The 21,121-nt window shown below is 37.8% G+C and overlaps 3 protein-coding genes across 4 annotated transcripts; 2 read left to right on the top strand and 1 right to left on the bottom strand.

Moving 5' to 3' along the window:
- Positions 1–988: 988 nt before the first annotated feature.
- Positions 989–12,594, top strand: dub (duboraya). 2 transcript variants are annotated; one of them, XM_079486952.1, is made up of 6 exons: positions 989–1,153; positions 6,329–6,415; positions 7,676–7,753; positions 10,828–10,890; positions 11,012–11,212; positions 11,479–12,594. In XM_079486952.1, exons 1-6 carry the CDS (start codon positions 1,148–1,150, stop codon positions 11,956–11,958), a joined length of 915 nt encoding a protein of 304 aa, XP_079343078.1. In that variant the 5' UTR covers positions 989–1,147; the 3' UTR covers positions 11,959–12,594. The 2 variants fall into 2 exon arrangements, with proteins under 2 accessions (XP_079343078.1, XP_079343079.1); XM_079486953.1 differs by lacking the exon at positions 989–1,153 and having other exon boundaries at positions 4,549–6,415.
- A 2,641-nt stretch (positions 12,595–15,235) lies between these two features.
- guca1d (guanylate cyclase activator 1d) lies at positions 15,236–17,566 on the top strand. Its single transcript, XM_079485839.1, has 4 exons — positions 15,236–15,562; positions 16,181–16,330; positions 16,664–16,751; positions 16,841–17,566. Exons 1-4 carry the CDS (start codon positions 15,371–15,373, stop codon positions 16,978–16,980), a joined length of 570 nt encoding a protein of 189 aa, XP_079341965.1. The 5' UTR covers positions 15,236–15,370; the 3' UTR covers positions 16,981–17,566.
- Positions 17,294–20,955, bottom strand: alg8 (ALG8 alpha-1,3-glucosyltransferase). Its single transcript, XM_079485838.1, has 13 exons — positions 20,830–20,955; positions 20,511–20,589; positions 20,209–20,402; positions 19,989–20,092; positions 19,814–19,881; positions 19,615–19,741; positions 19,434–19,537; positions 19,167–19,287; positions 18,917–19,056; positions 18,556–18,695; positions 18,375–18,472; positions 18,225–18,297; positions 17,294–18,130 (listed from the first exon to the last, which is right to left on the bottom strand). Exons 1-13 carry the CDS (start codon positions 20,916–20,918, stop codon positions 17,896–17,898), a joined length of 1,572 nt encoding a protein of 523 aa, XP_079341964.1. The 5' UTR covers positions 20,919–20,955; the 3' UTR covers positions 17,294–17,895.
- Positions 20,956–21,121: the final 166 nt, after the last annotated feature.

Below are 21,121 nucleotides of genomic sequence, written 5' to 3'. Positions count from 1 at the left end.
TATAAAAATAATGTCACCGTTTCCAAAGTAATTATGTTTGTACTGTGCATCAACAGATTGCACCGACGGTCTAAAAAAGCTCCTTCCTCTTTCATTTCATCCATAAATGGAGTGTTGTGACACATAAGCACCTCCCCTTACCATGCATCCTGTGCAACCTAATGGAAATGCAACCTCTAAACTTTATACACGCCTGTATCTAAAAGCGTGCCGAGGTGCATATCTAGAGAATCTAGAATTATAAGTACCCGCAACAATATTTGTGGTAGTATCACAGACCTTGTCAGTGAGCACAACCGTGATCTCAGCTGACTTAGAATGCGGTCTAGATAGTCAGCTCACTAGATTTTGAAACACAGCCCCAATAACATTGTGTTTTAAGCAATAACAATACCACACCATTGCTTTAGGCTTGTTTTGTAAAATTGTGGTGAATTAATTTATTTATATTGTGGCTGGGGCTTCTTTTCCCAGTGTGATTAGGTATGCAAAGCTGAAGATTTGTAGTAGTTAAATATTATTTATTATGTGCGTATAGAAAGAAAAGTGTTTGTGAATGATGTGGGTTAATTATTTTGAGAATATTGTTGACTTAATAAAAGCAATATCTTGAGCCATAATCTATTCTCCTAATTATAACACCCAATGCTGATTAACATTACATTTTATAAGATATTTGCATAACATTTTAAATCCGTTCTTAATGTTTTTGGTGGTATTTGGTTCAAATGGAATTGTGCAGTGAAACAGGAAGTTCTTCTGAACCAACGTTAAAACACCGTTGTTTACGTCATCAGTGTTTCAATATAAATTGGCTTCAATGTTTACAACATTAAACATCGAGTTCTGTTTATAGTTACTTATAGCCACCAATATTCTTTCATGGGGGAACTCTTTTAGCAGCTCATGGCATAGCACAATCTTTCAGTCGTGGAAATGTTGTAAGAGTCAAACCTAAATATAACCTCCGACCACCCTCTTGAGCTCTGAGAGGGAGAGAGAGACACAGCGAGACAGCGCGCTCATGTGAGGAGAGAGAGAGAGAGAGAGACAGCGCGCTCATGTGAGGAGAGGGAGCGCGCGCCTTTACTTCAGCAAGTGTCACAAACAGCAACAGAAGTTGAGGACTCGCGAGCAGCGCTGGAAGATGGAGGTATGAAAGCTGTCTTTTTAAAATTGTTTGCTGTTGTTGTTTTGGATGCTATTGTTTGTTTACGTTGCCTGAACACTTTAAGCAAAAACTTATGTAGTGCCAAGAGACATTTATAGGATCAAAGCATCATTTTGAATAGATATATGCTATCATAAATATTGTCATATTGTATGTCCTTCATCTTAAGCATGCATGATTTTTGTTTAATACGTATGTGGTGAAAACAAACGTATACATGCATTTTTGTGATTTATTTATTTATGTTTAACACATCTGAAGCAGTTACACTGTCAGCTTGGATGCGCCAAATGTGAGAGTTTTGAGTCAGTGGGTGAGCTGATGAATACACCATTGTAGTCTTTCAGATTGACCAGGACACCTGCCACCCGTGTCACAAGTTAAACCTCCATTGATCATCATTTATATAACAATGTTTGCAGGACAGCGCTCCCATCAACAGATTTTATTGCTGTGCTTGGCCAATGACTCTTTGAATTATGGTTCGGATCAAATTTCCAACCACCCAAGACCCCTGAACCCTGTTTGCCTTGACACTGCCCTCCCTGCATGTCTTAAGTTAGAATAAAGTGTGACTGGCATTGCAGCAATCTAACTGACACAGGAAGTGGTGTAACCTCATCCGTATGACAGATTAAAATGGCGGGTTAGGATGGTGGATCCATGTGAGTGTGTTTGTGGAGGTTTGACATTCATATGATTAAATGTAGGTGGAAATAAATACAGAATGAACGCTCATCGATTCATAGTGTCCTATAAAGTGGTGGCGTTCATCAATATGACATTATTCATAATAGTTTATTAAAAGTTAAGGTGTTCTGTGTGCTGTATCTACAGGGGAAGTGAATGTAGAATCTGCCGCACAACATACAAAAAAAACAACTGGGCATGCTTGTGGTTGTTTCTTGTTTAGGTAGTCACGTTAAACAGTACAAAGAAAGTGTTTGTTTTGTTACAGAAAACCAAAACATAACGTGACCACATTATGAATGAATGGAATTTCAAAGGAGCAATGTGGAGATTTTAGCAGCATCTAATAGTGAGAATTCTTTGTAAGGGGACCCGCGGTGTATGTAGATAGAAATAGCTCCTTCTCAGGTAATAGAAGTGTTATGCTTCATTATGAAAAGTCTTCATAGTCTGGCAATAGATCCTCCAAAACATGACACCGGATCTTTAAATAGAGTTTACAAGAGTGAGTTTGGCTGAACTATCCCTTTAAATCTTGAAAAAATTTGGTTGCACAGTATGTATATACACTATTCTAACACGAAGCACGGCCACATTTAAACATGATTTAATTCCTGCTATTAAAGAATGCGACTCTGCTGTGAACGCTGGTTGAATGCGTATCTTGTTTAAAGCTTTGATTCAGGGCTTATTCTAGAGAATTGGCCTGCATGGACCCCTGGATATTTATGTTCATTATCTCCTGAATTTCAGCTATGTGAACATGCGGGTCAGTCCCAGTCCCACCTCAGCAGCTGTTAGAGCTACGGCCCTCTTTTCCTAAGCTGTGTGCAACTACAAATATGATCTAGAGAAGGAAAATATACAACATCATCCATTACATCAACAGGCAACACCCAGTTACACATTTTCCACCCCAAAAGACTCATGTTTGTTTTAGATCTTTAGAAGATCTAATGAAGAACTGGACAAGCATATGTGTGTGAACTTCCCAACCACCCTTCAGAATTCAGAGACGTGACATCAGAGTATTTGCAAATGATGTAGTCTAAATGCTCCGTGCAGACGTGCTAAGGACAGCGTTCGTCTTTTCTTTTCATGTTTTATATTAAGTGTTAGTTTGTTGCGCCATCCTGGTGTTAGATATTATGCTGCATCAGAAATCTGATAAGATTAAATGCAAGTGAAGGCAGGTTTCTTTTCACAAGCAAGCAGATGTCAGTGACTATGATTTGAGTCCTACTACTGGAACACTGGGAATGAGTCAAAAATTGGACACGGAATGGAAGTTTAGGTGAGAGACGGAGTCCGTCATAACTCACTGACTCGCGCTAGAGTGTTTAGCGCGGACCTGACTTTTCCAACACACCATCCACTCCAAATATTCCCAGCCAGTACATGATCTCATAGTGTCGGGCCACTTTTGGCTAAAGATTGTTATGTAAGATAGAAAATCTGATGTGTCCAATCTGCACCAGATCCAATGATAGCCCAGAATAAAGATGCGAAACGAATTTCCAAAGTAAGCCTGCACTGTCATTCCTTATATGCACCACCGTCCCTAAATGAAACATGTTTCAGTATAAATCGAATTATAGGGGCACTTCTTCATGGCCCTCAACCCTAAAGACATAGGTGTTCTTTGTGGGGAATAATAAGATTCGATTTTCCGCTGCATGCATCACAGCCAGTGGCATGTGGTGGACTCTACCCCTTGCGTTAGTTTTTTGTGTATATAATGTAAGTTCATGTTCTACTTCCATCAAATGGTTATGTCCAGTAAAATCATTCCTACTCCACTGCTTTGCGGTCAGAAGCGAGTATGTCATTGCAAGTGTGACTGTTTTGGAGCTGAAGAAAGGTCCATGCTGAATTGATTGTTTTGTTGGTTACTGCCAACTGTTGGAAAGCAAAAATAAGTTTTGGAATGGATTTGTGTCTTGTGGCGTGTGCTAACTCACCATGCCACACGTTGTGTGTTTATTAAAGTAGTAAAATTGTTGGATGGACCATTAGTGACGTTTGATATGGTGATGTCATCTTCAGGGGTCATCTCTTCAGGTGTTAAATGTGTGCAAAGACACAGCTTTGGAGCACACACACACCCTGGGTCGACCATACGCACACTCTCAGACACACGTGTAGTAAAACTCACCACCCACTGGGTCTCGGGAGAAATAGCTGCCCACACCCTGCTTTAAAGAACCAATAATGAGCTCAGCGCTCTATACTTAACGTGCTATCAACTGCTTGAGAGACATGGCACATGTGTTTAACCAATAAAATGACTTGTTTTATTCAGTATTAAAAACCATTTAGTATAACTACAAATCTAGATAAACCATTCTACATATTTCATACTTTAATCGTTTTTGATCATTTTGGTTATTTCTATAATTTTTCTTATAAGTCTGCTGCCTTTTTTTCTAATATGTATGTATTGTAAAGCCGCAACAATGTATAAGTGCAATTGAATTGAAATTAAATTGAAGTACACGCCCATGGCATGCAAATATACACTACCGTTTAAAGTTTTCTCTTCGGTATTAGGTCTTTAGGTGTGTGTTTTAATGTCTGTAAATTGTTCTAACAAAATGTTAAAGAATTTTTTAATGGATAACTTGGACCAAATAATGATGAAAAAGCAACCAAGAAGATCCCATAATAGATGAAAATAACTCCAATACAGTTTTAACTCCACTTTTGGAGATTCTAGTAAATAATATGTTGATGTTGAAGCTTTTAGTCGCAATGTAATTCCTATACGTACTATTGTTGCAATTATCCTAAAATGGGGGGGGGGAAGAATGAGTAAGTTCAATGACGGATTGTGTTTATATTAATGTAATAATGGATCTTCAAACTTTTAGCGAGGGGAAACCCAACACAATCTCGCAAAAACGTAACAATTTATCCAAAGCGACTTACATTGCATTATCCTATACATAGGTATCTGCAAACCCCTGGGATCAAACCCACAATCTTGCGTTGTTAACGCAATGCTCTTACCATTCTCTACAGGAAAGCATCAGTATTACTTTTTTTAGTAATCGTACGTTTTTGCACGACTTAAACGTGAATTCATACGAATAAGTCACCTCGTAAAATAGGTACACATTCCTGTGGTTTTCTCGGTGGCTTTAGTTAAAAATGGCAAACCTTTGTTTTTTAGGTTGTATTTCAGGAATGGGAGCTTTGCTATGGGTTCATTGTCTGGGGCATGTCTTCATCATCTTGCAGTGATGTTTTTGGCAGTTTGCATTAATCAGTTCATTTTAACTAAAGAATTTATTTTAATGTTTTGGATTGTGACCTTGGATACGGCTTTCTTGTGCGGTTCGCTGGCCGATACAAGTTCATTTTGGCTGAATTGATCTGAATTGCTTCTGTTGGGGCAGTCTATGGATTTCTTAAGTATTCTATACAGAGAATTAGAGAATGGATGCATTTCTTTGTCAGTGATTCTTAAATGCCTAGCTTAAAAATAACAACACGGGGAGTTACTCAGAAGTTTTTTCTCCATCTTGGGCACTAAAGAAAGCAAATGATGTCATAGCGGAATGCTTTTATCTTAAAGAGAACTGAATGGAGTGCTGTTGGAACACATGGGCAGCAGATACAGGCAAAACGGAAAGAGGCACAGACAAAGAAAAGTCTATTAAACTGTAACGTAGCAAGGTACCCGGTTCAAGCACACTTTCTTTTTTAGTATTAAATACCTGAAATCCTATTCCTTAATGCTGCCTATTCTCCATGATTTAGTATTTATTCATGTATTTGTTTTTCACATTTTTCATTGAACATTAACATGAAAAGCACATAAAATTGTTTATTTGTAATAATGTGTTTCAGGTGGAGTTGTATGTAATTAAAAACTATTCTATTTTTTATCGGTCTCACTGTGTTGTGAAAATAAACTGGTATCGGTACAGGCATCGGTATCAATGAGTACCAGAAGAAAAAACGGTACTTTATTGATCTTTAAAGAATGGTATCTGTGCATCCCTACTAAACATTTAACAGTGCATTCGCTGGTAATCAGAGCCATGGTTAACTATATCATCAACATCCAGTAAAGTTTTATTGCGTGCCATTTAGCATAGGTGGGTTCCAACAAGTTCCTAAAATGGAGCACTTTGACAACATACAATTGTGTACACAATAGCTCACTTCAACAATGTCACTCTTTCCTATCGCAAGGCAGTTCTGGTTTCCCTCCACTGATAGTGAGAGTGCTAATGGTCAGAGATGGAGGCGTGATACAGCCATTATAACAGCAGCCTGGAGAGTCTGAAGTCATGGCTGACTGAGTCCGTGTCCCCATGAAGACATATTTGCATGGCTCACTCTTTCTCAATGCTTTCTAATTTTTATTATGTTATTAAGTTTATTGGGTTGCACTTGAATCTTTATTCCAGATTATTAAAAGGGGACGTGCATTTTTACACTAACATCTTTGTATTTCAGGACCATTCGGTTGTAAAAAAGAAATCTGTGGCTGAGCTAGCAGGAAAATTCAGTTGTCAAATGCCCCATATGACAGATGTTGAAGTGGTGAGGTTCATCTAAGTGTTATCAGCCTCAGTCAAACTGACTCTGCACTTCAGCTTCCTTTATTCTGCACCTTGACACCTCGTCATGCACATTATACTTAAAAAACTGCATTTTGCTTCTCTTTTCAACCTCTCATTTGAAATGTGCACCAGTTGTTTATTACATCAAATAACACAAATAGCATCTTATTTACATTCATTATTTTGGGTTAAATCAACAGCTTATATTGTAGGATAGCATAAGTGGTTGGTTGTGTACCTGAGTAAAATGTGCTCAATTGTGTAATACAAGTGCATCATGCGATACCCTGAGGGTTGAGGAAATTTTTTTCCAAGTTAGAGCTGAACTTCATCACCCTACCGAGACAAGGAAGCAAAATCTAATTTTACACATTGTTTTTATCCTGTGGAAGCCAGATTTTTTCCCGAATGTAGAACCTGTTTTATTTCCTGAAAGTATTCATTATAGTCTGGTGCATTGAACCCAGACAATCAAGCTCTTAGAAGACTACTTGTCAAACTCTCACCCCATCTCCCACACAGATTATGAAATGCTATTTAAAAGCAGAAATGACTGTTTAACAGACTTCTTTCTAATGTTATCTTCCTTTTTCTTGCCTCTCTTTTTCTTCCATTTCTGTTTGTTTTTCTTAAATATTACCTTATTAAAAAAGAAAAAAACATGATACACATCTCATTTTAAGTTGTAGGCACATCTAATGTTATGTTTCACAAGCATTCAACTTATTTCACCCAAAAATTAAAATTCTGTCATCATTTTCTCACCGTCAAACCTTTATAAATGTAGTTGTTCTGCTGAAAACAAAAAAAGATATTTGGAAGAATGTTTGTAATCAAACACTATTGACTACCATAGTAGGAAAAAATCTACAATGGTAGTCAATGGTGCCCCAGAACTCTGCACTTTCTTTAAAATATCAACTTTTGTGTTCAACAGAACAATGAAATGTATACAGTTTTGAAACAACTTGAGGGTGAGTTAATAATGAAATATTTCAGTGAACTATCACTTAACAGTGCTTTAAATCTTCTCTTTCTGTGTGTAAAAAATATATTATTTTCTAATCTATGAAGTCATAAGGAAATATTTTAAGTAAATAAGTCCTGCAACATGATATGATGCCCTGATCATGTTTTCCCCACAACAACTGTTTTATAAGCTGTTTATATTATGTTGACTTTCCAAACATGATGTTTATTTAAACAGGTTTGAACATTTTGTGTTGCGTTTGTGTTGCAGAACAAGCCTGTGAGAAGGAGACCTCCACGCACACTGCATTTATCTACTAGTAATAATGCAGATCAATCTCAGGATGAGGTGAGAGGAATTGTTTGACACAAACTGTACTGCCATTTTAAGGAAACAGGGTCTAATAATTGTTTCTGACATTTAGCAGACGCTTTTATCCAAAGCGACTAACAAAGTAGGGGAAAACAAAAGAAGCAATCTGGTCTCAGTTGCCTACCACGGTATAAAAACCCAAGAATTTTTTGTGGGGGGGATAGGAGATATTTAGTCATTTAGCAGAAGCTTCTATCCAAAGCGACTTACAAAGAGTTCAGGGAGCAATAAGCGAAATGTCATACAGGAGCAATAATACAATAGATGCTAATACAAAGTTACTAGTTTCAACAAAAGCTAGACCACTACCTAGTTTCTTTTTTTCATTTATCTGTCAAGTATTCACAGAAGAGATGGGTATTAAGTAGTTTTTTGAAGGTTGTGAGAGATGTGGTTGACCGGACCGAGTTAGTTAGAATGTTCGACCAGGACGGAGTTGTGAAGGAAAATAAGCGGAAAAATTATTTAATACCCTTATGTGAAGGTAATACAAGAAGTCGCTCATTTTGAACGCAGGGTTCTTGACGGAGCTTAGGAGGGTGTGAAAGTATTCCGGTGCAGATCAAGCGATAGTCCTTTAGGCAAGCATCAGTGACTTGAATCGGATACAGGCTTCAAGCGGTAGCCAGCGGAGGGAGATGAAAAGGGGTGTCACATGAGCCCTTTTGGGCTGTTGGAAGAAGAGGCGTGCTGCTGCGTTTAGAACCAGCTGAAGTGGTATGATAGCCTTTACAGGAAGACCCGCAAGGAAAGCATTGCAGGAGATTAGAAGACTGTACTAATGGGTCAGATGTTGACGGAAGAAAGGTGTTTTTAGACGATTCTTAAAGACAACTACAGAATCCACTAATCTTGTGGCAAGAGGTAGATTGTTCCAGAGTCGAAGAACACATCCTGAGAAATTGCATGAGAGTGATTTCCAAGAATAGGCCAAGAGCAGAGATTTCAGCGATTATACGAACTAGTTGCAACCTAACGAAGAGAGGAGTGACGTGTGCTCTTTTCGGCATGACCACTCTTGCCCCTGCATTGTGGATCATCTGAAGAGGCCTGGTTGTACAAGCTGGAAGACTAGCCAGTAGAGTATTGCAATAGTCCAGTCTGGACAGGAAAAGAGCCTGGAGAAGACCTTGTGAAGCATGCCCAGACAGGGAAGGTCTAATTCTCTTTATATTGTAGAGGATGCATCTACATTACCTGGTAGTGCTAGTCGACATGATCTGTGAAGTTCAGCTGATCATCAATTACCACTCCCAGGTTTCTGGTCGTTCTGTAAGGGGTAGTGCGAGCGAGCAGGCTTCAGGAGTTTGTGCATGTCCAGGTGATGGCAGCGCAGTGAACTGACTGCTGATGGTTGTCGTTTTCTCTACAAAGAAACATGCAAAATAATTTACTGTTAAGTCCGATGAAGGTGGGCAGGGCAAGCGGGCAAAGAAGAGCTGAGAAGGTTTTAAAGTGGGTAGGAGACTCGGGCGAGCTGTGGATTTGTGAATGGTAGTACTGAGTTTTAACAGCAGATCTGAGCTTGGCACGATGCTCTCAGAGAACATCGGATAACCAGGGGGCAGATGGGCTAGAGCATTGGCGTGTGTTGATAAGAACCAGCTGATTACCAGACTTGTGGGTTGCTAAAGCGGGAGCTCGCTTGATGCAAATGACGCAGTCAGGTTGTTGAAGTCGGCAGCCTGTGGTTTCTCAAGGTGGATGTTAAAATCTCCAAGTACCACCAGAGGAGTACAATCCTCCGGGAAGTATGAGAGAACTACATACAACTCCTCCAGGAAATATCCATGCTGACCTGGGGGATGATAAATGACTACAACGTGAATTTTAACAGGGTGGGTGATAGTTACAGCCAGGGCCGCTTATTAAAATTTGGACCCTCACAGCACCCCTATCCCCTACAACTTTTAGAATAAATAAAGTACTTTGTTACACTGTAAAACTGTTAATGATATTATAAAAAAATCTGTTTCAATTTGAAATTGGTCTACACAAAATTTAGGGCAATTGGGATTTACATTTATTTTTGCAAAAATGTTATTTAGTTACATACATTTAGTTACTTTTCCACTCTTTGGATGAGTTTAGCCTACTGCAGATAGTAAGACATGATAGGAAACTTGCTTGTGGCCTTGCACTGAATGAAAACTGGCATCTGTGCGTGCACTTCGAGTGAGAAATCGATAGAAAGTTTAAATGGGCAAGGGTTTTAAAACGCATAAAAATAATATTTTGTGATGACAAACAAGGCCGAAGACTTTAAAAGAAATATGTGGTTACATGTGTCGTGCGACTCAAGCTGAATGTGAGGACAAGGGCGTGCAGCCAAGACTCAAGTATATGTTATGTGGGTCGAAGTTGGAGACGAGTAACAGTTATGGGGGCCCCACCTCCAAGCCTGAGGCCCTAGGCAACTGCCTGCTCTGCCTATAGATAGCTGGTTACAGCATGAGACTCAATGGAGCTGTTGTCACATGCAGGTTTCCAATCGTTAGGTAATAGACCGGTTTCTCACACTTTATCCCACAGCCCTCACACGTCAGGGGGAGTTGAATTATAGGAGAGGGCTGTGGCAGTGTCCTCGGGTTTGATCCAGGTTTCAGTAGGTACTAGAAGAGAGAGACCATGATATTTAGCAAAGCTTGTAATGAAATCTGCTTTGTTTACCGCAGATTGGCCATTAGCCAATAGGAAAAATTGTTGAAACAGTTGTGGATGTCTGAAAGAGTGCACAGATTAATAGGATTGCGTTGCCTTTTCTGTGGTCCATGCGATTTTCAAGTTGTAGTAGCAATAGGGATATCAAAACACATTGTGAGAAGGGAGAGTAAGAAATAAACCAGGTCACACAATATACTAATCACACTTAAATACCCGTCTTAATCATTTAGCTGAATTCAGCAGGACATGTCTCCCAGTAGCAACAACAAGACTTTAACACCTGACACGGCGGTAGTAAACAAAGGAGCATTTCCTTGCAACAAATAATAATCTCTGTACTTTATTAAATGCTATTTGCTTGATTGATGTATTTTTCACCCATTCAGAAAGAAGCAGGACCAGTTTCTCCCAGGAAGAATAGAAACTCTGCCCTCATTGAAAGACTACAGGTAAAACCAGCTGACTCAACTTTCCTTTGCTCATACAGCAGTGCTTCCCTATAGTGGACAGAGATCAGTATTCCTTTAATGAAGCCATTTCAGAAGCAATATTCTGTCTTCATTCATGCAGGCCAACCTCGCACTTTCTCCAACGGGACCACCTCCGTTCCCCAAAAGCCCTGGGGTGGTGAAGCTACCCGTGCCATTTTTCTCTCCTGCCTCTCCTGGAAGCCCCGTCAGTCCTCCTGTAATTGTCACACCGAAACAGGAGGAAACTGCCACCAGCTTTGAGAACCCTGTGGAGGGAGGAGTTCTCAAGAGCATTAACAAGGTCTTTATCTGTCAGTGATGATTTGGATGATATGGGAAAAAATCATTGATGGAATGTGTCATTTAAAGGAATAGTTCACCCAAAAATGAAAATTCTGTCATCATTTACTTACCTTTATTTCACCTTTTTTCATGTATTATTTTCATTCTTCTGTGAAACATAAAATGTTCAAGCAATTTCTTCCATTCAATAAGTGAAAAAGGGTCTGTTTATTTAAAATGCTAAGCTAACATTTTTTAAGAATTCTTTGTATTTTACCTATGCAGGGCAGAGCTCGACTTTCCATCAAGCGCCGCCCGCCATCTCGCAAAAACAGGAAGTCCAGTACAGAAGAAGGAGAAGAGGTTGCCGTAACTCCAAATGGGCATGAGGGGGACGTGTTTGAGGAGCAAAAGGCATCTGACTGTGCCGACACCATATCAGTCTCTTCAAACCAGACTGAGCAAGAAACTGAATCACCAGATGCTGAAAACCAGCACCTAAAGGATGCAGAACCGGAGTATAAGGTTGAGACTGTGGATGCAGAAAATAAAGATGGAGGTGAGCAAGAACACAAGACAGAGGAGATGGAGGAGGAACATGGATGTGAGCTGCAGTCAGCCGGACGTTCCTCTGAGTCTACAACACAAGACGAACCATGTGAAGAGCCAGTCATGCAGGCTCATGAAAAGCCACAGACAGAACCTGAATCAACAACAGCTGAGAAAGAAACGGAACAGAAAGAAGAAGTAGAGATAAACCATTAGATGTGAACCTTTGTTTGATGAAAGCTGTTACCTGATTTTAGTTCAAGGAACTTGAATATATTTGTCTGCTTTATCAACGATCTTGCTTAATGAGATTAATTTTGTATAATACAGCAAGGAGATACAGATAAACACTGGAAACACTGGGTTGGGCTCAGGCCTAAAAAGACATCTTTATGAAGATAGTAAATAACATTGCAAGATTTCTTTGCTAGAATTTATTTTGTAGCTCATATTCAAAGCTGGCATGAGCTATTCGGGTATTTTTAAAACTTTTGTATATGAGAAAAGACGCTTTGTAGATTTATAGAATGAATAGTATTCATTTCATTTGATCTCTTCTGTTTAACTGTATAACATTCTATCAGATGGCTTTCATATGTCAAACACAGACAGTATTTTCTCTTCCTGTACAGTTTCGTTAATATTTTCACAACACCTGTTTTGAGCTGCTGGTATGATTTTGGTTTTTACAGACTTGTTTGATTTTAGATTTACTTTTGTATGTAACCAATATCACCTACTAAGGGACAAATATTTTTTATTCTTTCTGTGTTGTTGATAGTGCTTTGTTAAAAAAAATCATGACATTTTGAAAATTTCTGAAAAATAAAATATGGAAGTATATTCACCTGTCATTGGAAAATGTTAGTTTTCTTGTCATAACCTGGCCTGTAAAACCAATATTGTGATCTAAAGTGAAATGTCCTGTAGTGTCAGCTCGACTTAAGGGGCGGTTTCCCAGACAGGGTTTAAGACTAGTCCCAGACTAACTTAAATTTAAAAGGTGTCTTGATCGAAAACAACGCTGACATATCTTATGTTTTGTCTCGAGATGCACACCAGTGATGTTTTTTGGAAGGTAAAATATCCCAGTTAAACTAAGGCCTAGTCCTGGTTTAAGCTAGTCCCTGTCTGGGAAACCGCCCCAGAGATCAACACTCATCATACAAACTTCCTCACTACCTCTTTAGACTCTGTCTTGACTCGGTCTCCACTAGTCCTGGTCTTCGACTCGACAAAGGTTGACTTGATAACAGCCCTGCAATATAATAATATTTTGGCTTTTCTTCTCATGTCAGTATGTTTGTAAGGAGGCTCTTCTACCCTCTCAGAGAAAATACCTCTTGCTGACCTAATGGAAGCTCTCTTGAGCTTAATTTAACTACAATGGCAAAGAGCCAAAGGTCGGGCTGTGCTTATATGTGAACGGATTCAAAGATGTTCGGCCATTACAATGGGATAAATTGTTGATTTGAATAAGATTCAAGGTCAGGAGAGGAAGGAAGACGCTGGATCAACTACTTAAATATTCGAGTACTCCTTGGCTTGTCCTGATTGCAAAGAATGTCACAGCAGTGAAGTGTGACATGCGAAATGACTTAAAGCTAAAAGATATTTTACACAATAGAGAAAAAACTTTTACATTTATGCAGAAGCTTTATACAAAGTGACTTACACATTTGAGAAGTGTGTGTTTTTCACTGGAATATTCATAGTGTACTATCATACTTAAAAATGTAATAACTGAAAAATCGATTCACATATATTGTGTTTATATTCATGTTTTACTGTTTCTACTATAAAATCTATTATTGTTAAGTATTGCATTTATCTAAATTATATATGTTGTCTCTTGTTCTGTGATCCACTTTGTAGAGACAGCGATGTATGGCGGCTCTCTGCTTGGCTCTCAGTGTCTGGGTTACTGTTTGATCTCCTGTTCTACGATTGGCTGAATCCTTGCCCTATGATGCTTTCTGCACATGACCTAGCACAGGTTCACATTAGAGGTTTGGTTCAGCATGAGAGGCTGTTGTTCAAGCGTAAACATTAAATTTATTTTTCAATTTGAACAAACCTTTAACTTCACATATAGCAAATCTTGGAAACATTTGACCAGCAACAAGTGTCATACAATGATCTGTTATCATTTGTTTCTTTAATATCTAGCATATGCAGTTTACACATTACTTTAAAAGTTAATGCCTAGTGCTTACACACACTGAACATATGAACTCATAATGTTTAAATCGCATCTCAGGCCACGCCCACATGTTAATTTCTGAGTTTGAATTGTTTACAAACAGGAAAAATGTCCACATCCACAATACAAAATGACTAAATGTAAATGACAACATTTTATGTTTACTGTTTTGAGTTATCGGGAGTAGGGTCAATGCAAAACAAATTGTTTTCACGTACCTACATTTACTAATCTACCCATGCATTCATTTATCAATTCATTGTTGATTCTAAAATTAATGCATTTGTCCATTGTGAAACATTTTGCGACCCAGCGCTTTCCCACACTTTCACCAGCAGAGGTCATAGTCGAGCTCTGATTCAAAAAGCTTCCAGTAATAAACCTTTTTCCAATTTTGTTGAAAGATGAAAAGATCACTAGTTTGTAGTTCTACACAAAATATCTACACAAATTGCGGCTCGTTTGTATTTGCAAAACTAAATACAATGAGTTCGATTTACTTAATAATTTGTTAAATTAAAATAACTCAAACTAAATAATTACAATCGTAATCGTATTTTTTACGTTAACATAATTATATTAAGTATATTTTAATAATTTTAGGCAGTCTAGCGCGAAATCTTTTGCTTGTACTTTTGCAATTTACATTTGCATTTACATTTATTTATGAGAAAGCATTTAACGTTGGGCAAAATTGTGTCACCTCATTTTTACATCACTTAGCATAATTATACGTTAAATAAATTTTGTATATTTATAATTATATTAAATTATAAAAATCTACATAATTATACATAATGAATGTGTATATTGTATATTGTTTACATATTTTTATATTATGATATTACATATTGTAAATAATTTATTCATAGTATAGGCCTACCTATATGGATATTGTTATTATATTTTTTATATTAAATTATTTGGTGCAATCAGAAACCACAGTAAAATGTAACTTTTTTGAGTCTGCCTTGAGCGAGAGAGGAATACATTGTTACTCCAAATATTAACCCGTAGCGTGACATTTGATCAAAGCGTCTCCGCCATGAGCTTTTTTGAGAGGTGGCCTTGCGTGCACCCTACACAATGACCCTACAAGCCCTTCGTGTGAAGGAGGCTCTTGTCCTGTTATATAAGCTCCCTCTTGCCTCTGGCGGTGATTCTTTAACAGGCAGTTCTCGCCATCATCTCATTAGTCACGGTTATTTTAGGTAGCAGCCTCTTTTTAGTGGTATCTGAATATAATAGGTTTAGACACTCAGTATCCTGTCAATCTCTGTGCAGTGCCAGTCTGGAGTTTTCACGCCCGCTGCAGCACCTGTACCAAGGATTGGCAGGGCCAGCTGCCCTAAAGCAACTGCCTGGACCATCTGTGGATCAGAAGTTGCGAAAGGGACTGTCTTCTGTCCCTGCGGGTGTACAGGCATGGGTAATCATGCAACTTTGGATGATATCCTGGCTGAGGATATGCACCACTGGTATAACAAATTCATGAAGGAGTCTCCGTCAGGCCTGATCACGCTGTTTGAACTCAAGTCCATTCTGGGTTTGCAGGGTATGAATGAGGATGCAAACAGTTATGTGGACCAGGTGTTCTTCACATTCGACATGGATGGGGTAACAAGTTTTTGTCCCAAGTTCCTGGTGTATTCATTTGTTTAATGATTGAACTATGTGAGGATGCAAATAACAAATCTTGCAAAGGACACGTCACAAGAGATCTTTTTGCAGAGATATGCTGTTTATGGTAATATCTTGAATGGCTATTGTGAAAGGCTTTTGCACAGAGACTAGGCTGAGTAAAATAAGCACAACTCTAACTGCAAACCATTATTTTTTTCTTGTGTGTGCATTAGTAACGCAAAGGCTGCAAATAAATATCTACGTAAGTTTAGCGTAAATATGAAGCTCATGTTTTTTTACATTCATAACTTCCATCCAACCCCCTTGTCCTCTGCGGGGTAGCCAGACATTTATATCATGAAGTAAATACATATTATGAGGATGCTGTAGTATTAAATTAGGGTGAAATAGTGTCATGAGTTAGAAATCTATAATTTCTTGTTATAATACATTTTTGAGCAGAGGTAAAAACATACAAACAAGAAATCTAAAATTAAGTTGTTGTTTTCTCAAATGGTCAACACTCTGGTATGAGTTTGTACATGTGGTTTCTTAAAACATGACAAGATAATATGTGCTGTCTTGCCAACTATTTTCTCTGTTTTTATTTAGGATGGGTACATAGATTTTGTGGAATATATTGCTGCCGTTAGCTTGATGCTAAAAGGGGAAATCAACCAGAAACTCAAGTGGTACTTCAAACTTTTTGACCAGGATGGCAATGGAAAAATTGACAAGGAAGAACTGGAGACTATATTCACGGTAATGGAATAAAATACAATTTCACTGCAGAAATTCCAAAGGCAGGTCGGGTTAACTTGTACCCTGGATCAGTCTGCTTAACTTGTGGATGAACTCATTTAATCCAATTGTGTAACTCTCCTTCTTGTGGCTTCAATGTACCTTAGTTTTTTGAGACTGCCACTTAGTTAGAGTACTAACAGTATTTTTTATCTATACACATTGGCTTCACATGCCATATATATGTATATATATATATATGTATATATATATATATATATATATATATATATATATATATATACAGTATATACATTTCCATAGACGTTAATCATATTGTCATTCTACAAACAGGCAATACAAGACATTACAAGAAACCGTGATATTGTGCCTGAAGAGGTGGTGACACTCATTTATGAAAAGATTGACGTCCATGGGGAGGGTAAGCACACGTTTCAATTGATGAAAAACATGTTCTCAGTGCTTTTCTTTAAAAAGAATTATGTCTGAGCATCTTCCTATAACATCCAGGTGAACTAACGCTTGAAGAGTTCATCGAAGGAGCTAAAGAACATCCTGATATTATGGAAATGCTAAAGAAACTGATGGACCTTACTCCAGTCTTAGTTATCATTGTTGAGGCTCGAAAGATGCCAACCTGTGAAAGTTAAATTTGACAAAATAGGGACAAAAAAGCAAAAATATGACAATCCCCCATCTGAGAACTATTTTTCGGCCATCCCACTCTGAGTATCAGATGTACAGTAGCTCCTGAGGGGATCACACGTGCTGTGAGAAGGAAGTTCTGGGGAGAATTTGGACGAATCCCGGATCATTGTATCAGAGCTGTGCAGCCTATATCATTGATCCTCTAATGCGATAAGTAGTACAGAGGACCAAGGAACTGCTGGCAGGACTTGGGAGTGAGTGACTCTGTGCTTTATAAAGAAAGGCTCAGTATTGAAAGTTGAGCATACGAAAGTTGAGCATACGAGTTACTTTCATTGATAAACAAGTTAAGTTGAACTGTTTATGGCGTATATACTGTATATGGTGTCAATATATTGCGAGTGAATTGGGAGACAGTAGCTTATTGCTACCTTTGCTTAGGCCAAGGAACATTTTTGTCCAATCTAAACTCTTATTGAATGGTTCTTGTCTCTGGTTAGATTTTAATGTACTTCAATAGGATATTGACTTTCTGTACTTAGTAACAAATCTGCTATGTAATAATTATGCTGCCTTAATAAAACTTTTAAACAAACCATTGTTTACTTGCATCAAAATAGAAGAAAACATTGAGGAGTGAAATGACATCCAAACACTGTCTGTATAGAAATGTTTACCTAAAAAATTCTAAAGCACCTTACAAAAATAGACATTTGTTTCCATAGTCTATATTAATACATTGCTACACGTATCCCTAAACCATATAAACCATTTCCAAGAAAGAACCTTTCATTAATTACTTTGGTCCAAAGATCTTGATCACAAAGAAATCAATAAACTCATACAAAAACACTCCTTCGATATGTTGAATAACATTGGATCTTAGTGTCTAACCCCCGGCAACTGAATTACACAATTTACTGGATTTTCACTTTGTTTGTGGCGTTTGAACATGTCAGCAATGTAATATACAGTCTGATGAAGGAGTATGTCACTCCCAGCGCACAGTAAACAGAGGTCAGAATCAGAGGGAGGAAAGGGAAAGTCTTCTGCCAGACAGTCAGGGGATAAACAAACTCACAGATGAGTGCCAGAGGAATCAGACCCAAAAGATACACTGCTTCCAGTGTGCTCAATAGAGCTCCTTCCTTCCTGAAAACCCCATTAATAGTACACATTAATGCATGTTCATGTAAAAGGGCAATGAGGGTTATGTTTTATAATATATTATATTTTAGGCACTGACCTGAATAGCTTTTTTAATGAAGTAAAACTGAAGATTGTGAAGATCAACATAAGAAAAATTTTTATGGGCAATTCTGGAATAAAGAGAAGACTTAGAATTAAACTAAGCGTTGTAATGTAACGCTTGTAATGTTTTCTTAGGGACACACACCTTGTGTTGTGAATAGAAGGGGAAATAGGGAAAAATGGCCTGTTGTACCGAGTATAAGAAAAGTCCTGGCGTCTTCCCTGCTTTCCACTGCAAGCAAACTAAAAAACATGAAACTGTGTTTGAAAACGTAGTCGGACAGGTATATGCATGCTAATGCAAAAAATATGATCAAGATCATTACCTCAAAGGAAGTATAGCCAACAGAATGGCCTTTTCATGTACATGCCAACCAAACATGAAAGATCCCAGGGCACATAAAACAAGACAGCGTAAGAATCCTCTCGCTCCATCAGGTCTATGCCATATCTTGAAAAGAGCAGGCTACAATGGACAAAGTAAAATTTTGGAATTATATTTTCATTACAGTACAGAAAATCTTGCAATCAATGTTCATTCTTGATTTATACTAGCTTTATGCAGGAAAGGGGTACAATTGATGTTAAGGTCCTAGAATATTACACAGGGGGACCAGAATTAAAATATAAAGAGCCTGCCTTTATAGACATGGATGAAAACAAGACCATGTAGAAAACAGAACTTACCAATATTGACAGTAATGTACACACAAGGGTTGCTAAAGGAGAGACTGAAGGAAGTACAGAGTGCTGAAATTCTTGAACCAGACCACCAGTCATTGAGGCTTTGGGAAGTTTGGTGATGTCAAGCAGTTTGAATTTTACACCTGAAAAAATGAATTTATCACATTGAGTATAAAAAGAGAGTCAATATCCAACAAATTGATAGTAAAAAAACGTGTACAGACGTATGGTAGAGCTTAACAAATGAACAAACCCAGAATGGAAAAAGCTTTGTCTGCAATATTGTAAAGTGCCCAGATGTTTGGTGCCCAGTATGCATGACAAAGTCCACGCTTGAAAGGGAACAGTCGAGACAGCACTTGTGGAAGCTGGCCCTTTAAAAGATGAATAAAACTTTTCAGTGCACCTCAGCTGACACAATTATAAAATTTAATTTAACATTTCAACTATATTTTGTATTGTTAAACTTGTACGAAATAATCACATTCAATCCAAATTATACTGTATATCCGCAACACACCAGGGCTATGAATGGTCCAAATGACAATGCAAAAGTAGACACAACAATTGTTCCAAGTGCTATCAATCGCAAAGGACTGAAACTTCTCCACTGCAGAGAACCATCTAAAAAACAAAATTAAAACATTTTAGTTCTCTCATTATATTGTCTTTCAAGTATGCTGACAAAGAAGAGCTGTCACCTGCATTGTTCTGGGTGAAGCAAAAGCATCTCAGCAGGAATATTCCATATGCAGGGGCAATGTACAGATATATATGCTTCAAGTTTAAAAGTATAGAAAACAGCAAGGCCCCCTCTAAGTGTCGACTCTGTTAATACAACAATAAAGTTTATTAATAAAACCTAAAAACAATTCAAAAAACAAAAATAACAGCAAATACCTGAAAATGTCTTGCTATTGACAGAAGAAGAACACCAAACAGGAAGCCATTATATTGGAAATGAATATCTGCAGAAAATGAGTCAAGTGAAATTAATTCAATGTAAGTGTAATCTGAGGCCATGCATGCCTGACTTCATTTTAGATTTAGGAATATGCAAGTGTCCCAAGGATACGATCAACAATTAAAAGCCCAAAGTTCCACATCAACAACACTGCCAGGATGGAGGGCTTCCCAAAAAGGGATTTTCCTTTGTCCTCTCGCAAACATTTGCAGCACCTGGAATAAAATAAATACACTTAAATATAGCCAAAAACATACAACTTTTAACAAGGTGTGCAAAGGTACATCGGGTAATATATCCTTAATAAAAAATGATACAAGACAATACATACTCTTTAACTCCGTAAAAAAGGAGAGAATCAGCCACAATAACTGACAGCCTTTGGAAAAGTACTGTGGCAGCACTTGCGTAATTCAGATTCTGAACAACAAGCATTTCTTTATCGAAATATCTGGCAATATGAGAAAGTCCATATTCAAACCAAGCAAACAGCGGAGGATAGTCCAACGTCCACTCAGAGGTAGCCTGAAAACATAAAAATAAATCATCTTCACATTTGATGAAATAAGCCTTAGGCAGTACTTTCCAAGTATTGTCATACATTGAAAGGCTATGTGATATTCTTAATCATACCTCATAATACCACTGTGATACTGGCAGACTGTGTGTAAGGGCAAGCCAGTTCCTATGCACCTCAAAATCCGTAGAGTGGCTAAAAGACAAGGATTTAAAATGACAATATTATATTTATATGCACTGTGGTTAATAATAAAGTCAAGCACTTTCATTGTGCATTTTTTTCAGATACAATTATTATTAAAAACCTCTTGTTTGAAAGGTAGGCAGAATTAATGAGTTCCGCATTCGCTTGTAGATGTGAAATATCATCGAGTTTTACATATCAGTGTGGTGTTATATAGAATAAAAATGGTACCATGTGAGGCAAACTTACTAGGCATTTATTAAGAGACATTTAAGAAAGGAAACTCCGAGAGCCAGAGCAAAAAAACAGCTCTGATCGGTAGTCATGGACGCTGCCATGACAGCTTCTTAAAATAAAGAAAACTTTATTTAAAAAGCGAACGTGGACAGCAATAACCTTTTAATCCACGAGGGGGGGATTTTGGATTTATCGGAATTATTTAAAAACACACCAGACGTTAATGTATTAAAACATATCATGTAATAAGTTGTTTTATTTCGATTATTAATTCCTTACATCAAAAATGAAAGGTTGTTCCAGC

This window comes from Barbatula barbatula (genome assembly GCF_947034865.1).
Source record: "Barbatula barbatula genome assembly, chromosome: 22".
In the NCBI taxonomy this organism is placed as follows: Eukaryota; Metazoa; Chordata; class Actinopteri; order Cypriniformes; family Nemacheilidae; genus Barbatula; species Barbatula barbatula.
Note: the sequence above shows the minus strand (reverse complement) of the source record. Positions and strands in the feature narration are given on the sequence as shown.

Coding starts and splice junctions, on each gene's coding strand:
- alg8 (XM_079485838.1), bottom strand. CDS start 20,918: ATGGCAGCGTCCATGACTACCGATCAGAGCTGTTTTTTTGCTCTGGCT. Junction 19,057..19,166: donor CAAAGCTTTTTCCATTCTGG/GTTTGTTCATTT, acceptor TCATTTTTTCAG/GTGTAAAATTCAAACTGCTT. Junction 18,131..18,224: donor TCATTAAAAAAGCTATTCAG/GTCAGTGCCTAA, acceptor TGGGGTTTTCAG/GAAGGAAGGAGCTCTATTGA.
- dub (XM_079486953.1), top strand. CDS start 6,200: ATGGCTCACTCTTTCTCAATGCTTTCTAATTTTTATTATGTTATTAAG. Junction 10,891..11,011: donor CCCTCATTGAAAGACTACAG/GTAAAACCAGCT, acceptor TCATTCATGCAG/GCCAACCTCGCACTTTCTCC. Junction 11,213..11,478: donor TTCTCAAGAGCATTAACAAG/GTCTTTATCTGT, acceptor TTACCTATGCAG/GGCAGAGCTCGACTTTCCAT.
- guca1d (XM_079485839.1), top strand. CDS start 15,371: ATGGGTAATCATGCAACTTTGGATGATATCCTGGCTGAGGATATGCAC. Junction 15,563..16,180: donor TCACATTCGACATGGATGGG/GTAACAAGTTTT, acceptor GTTTTTATTTAG/GATGGGTACATAGATTTTGT. Junction 16,752..16,840: donor GATTGACGTCCATGGGGAGG/GTAAGCACACGT, acceptor TATAACATCCAG/GTGAACTAACGCTTGAAGAG.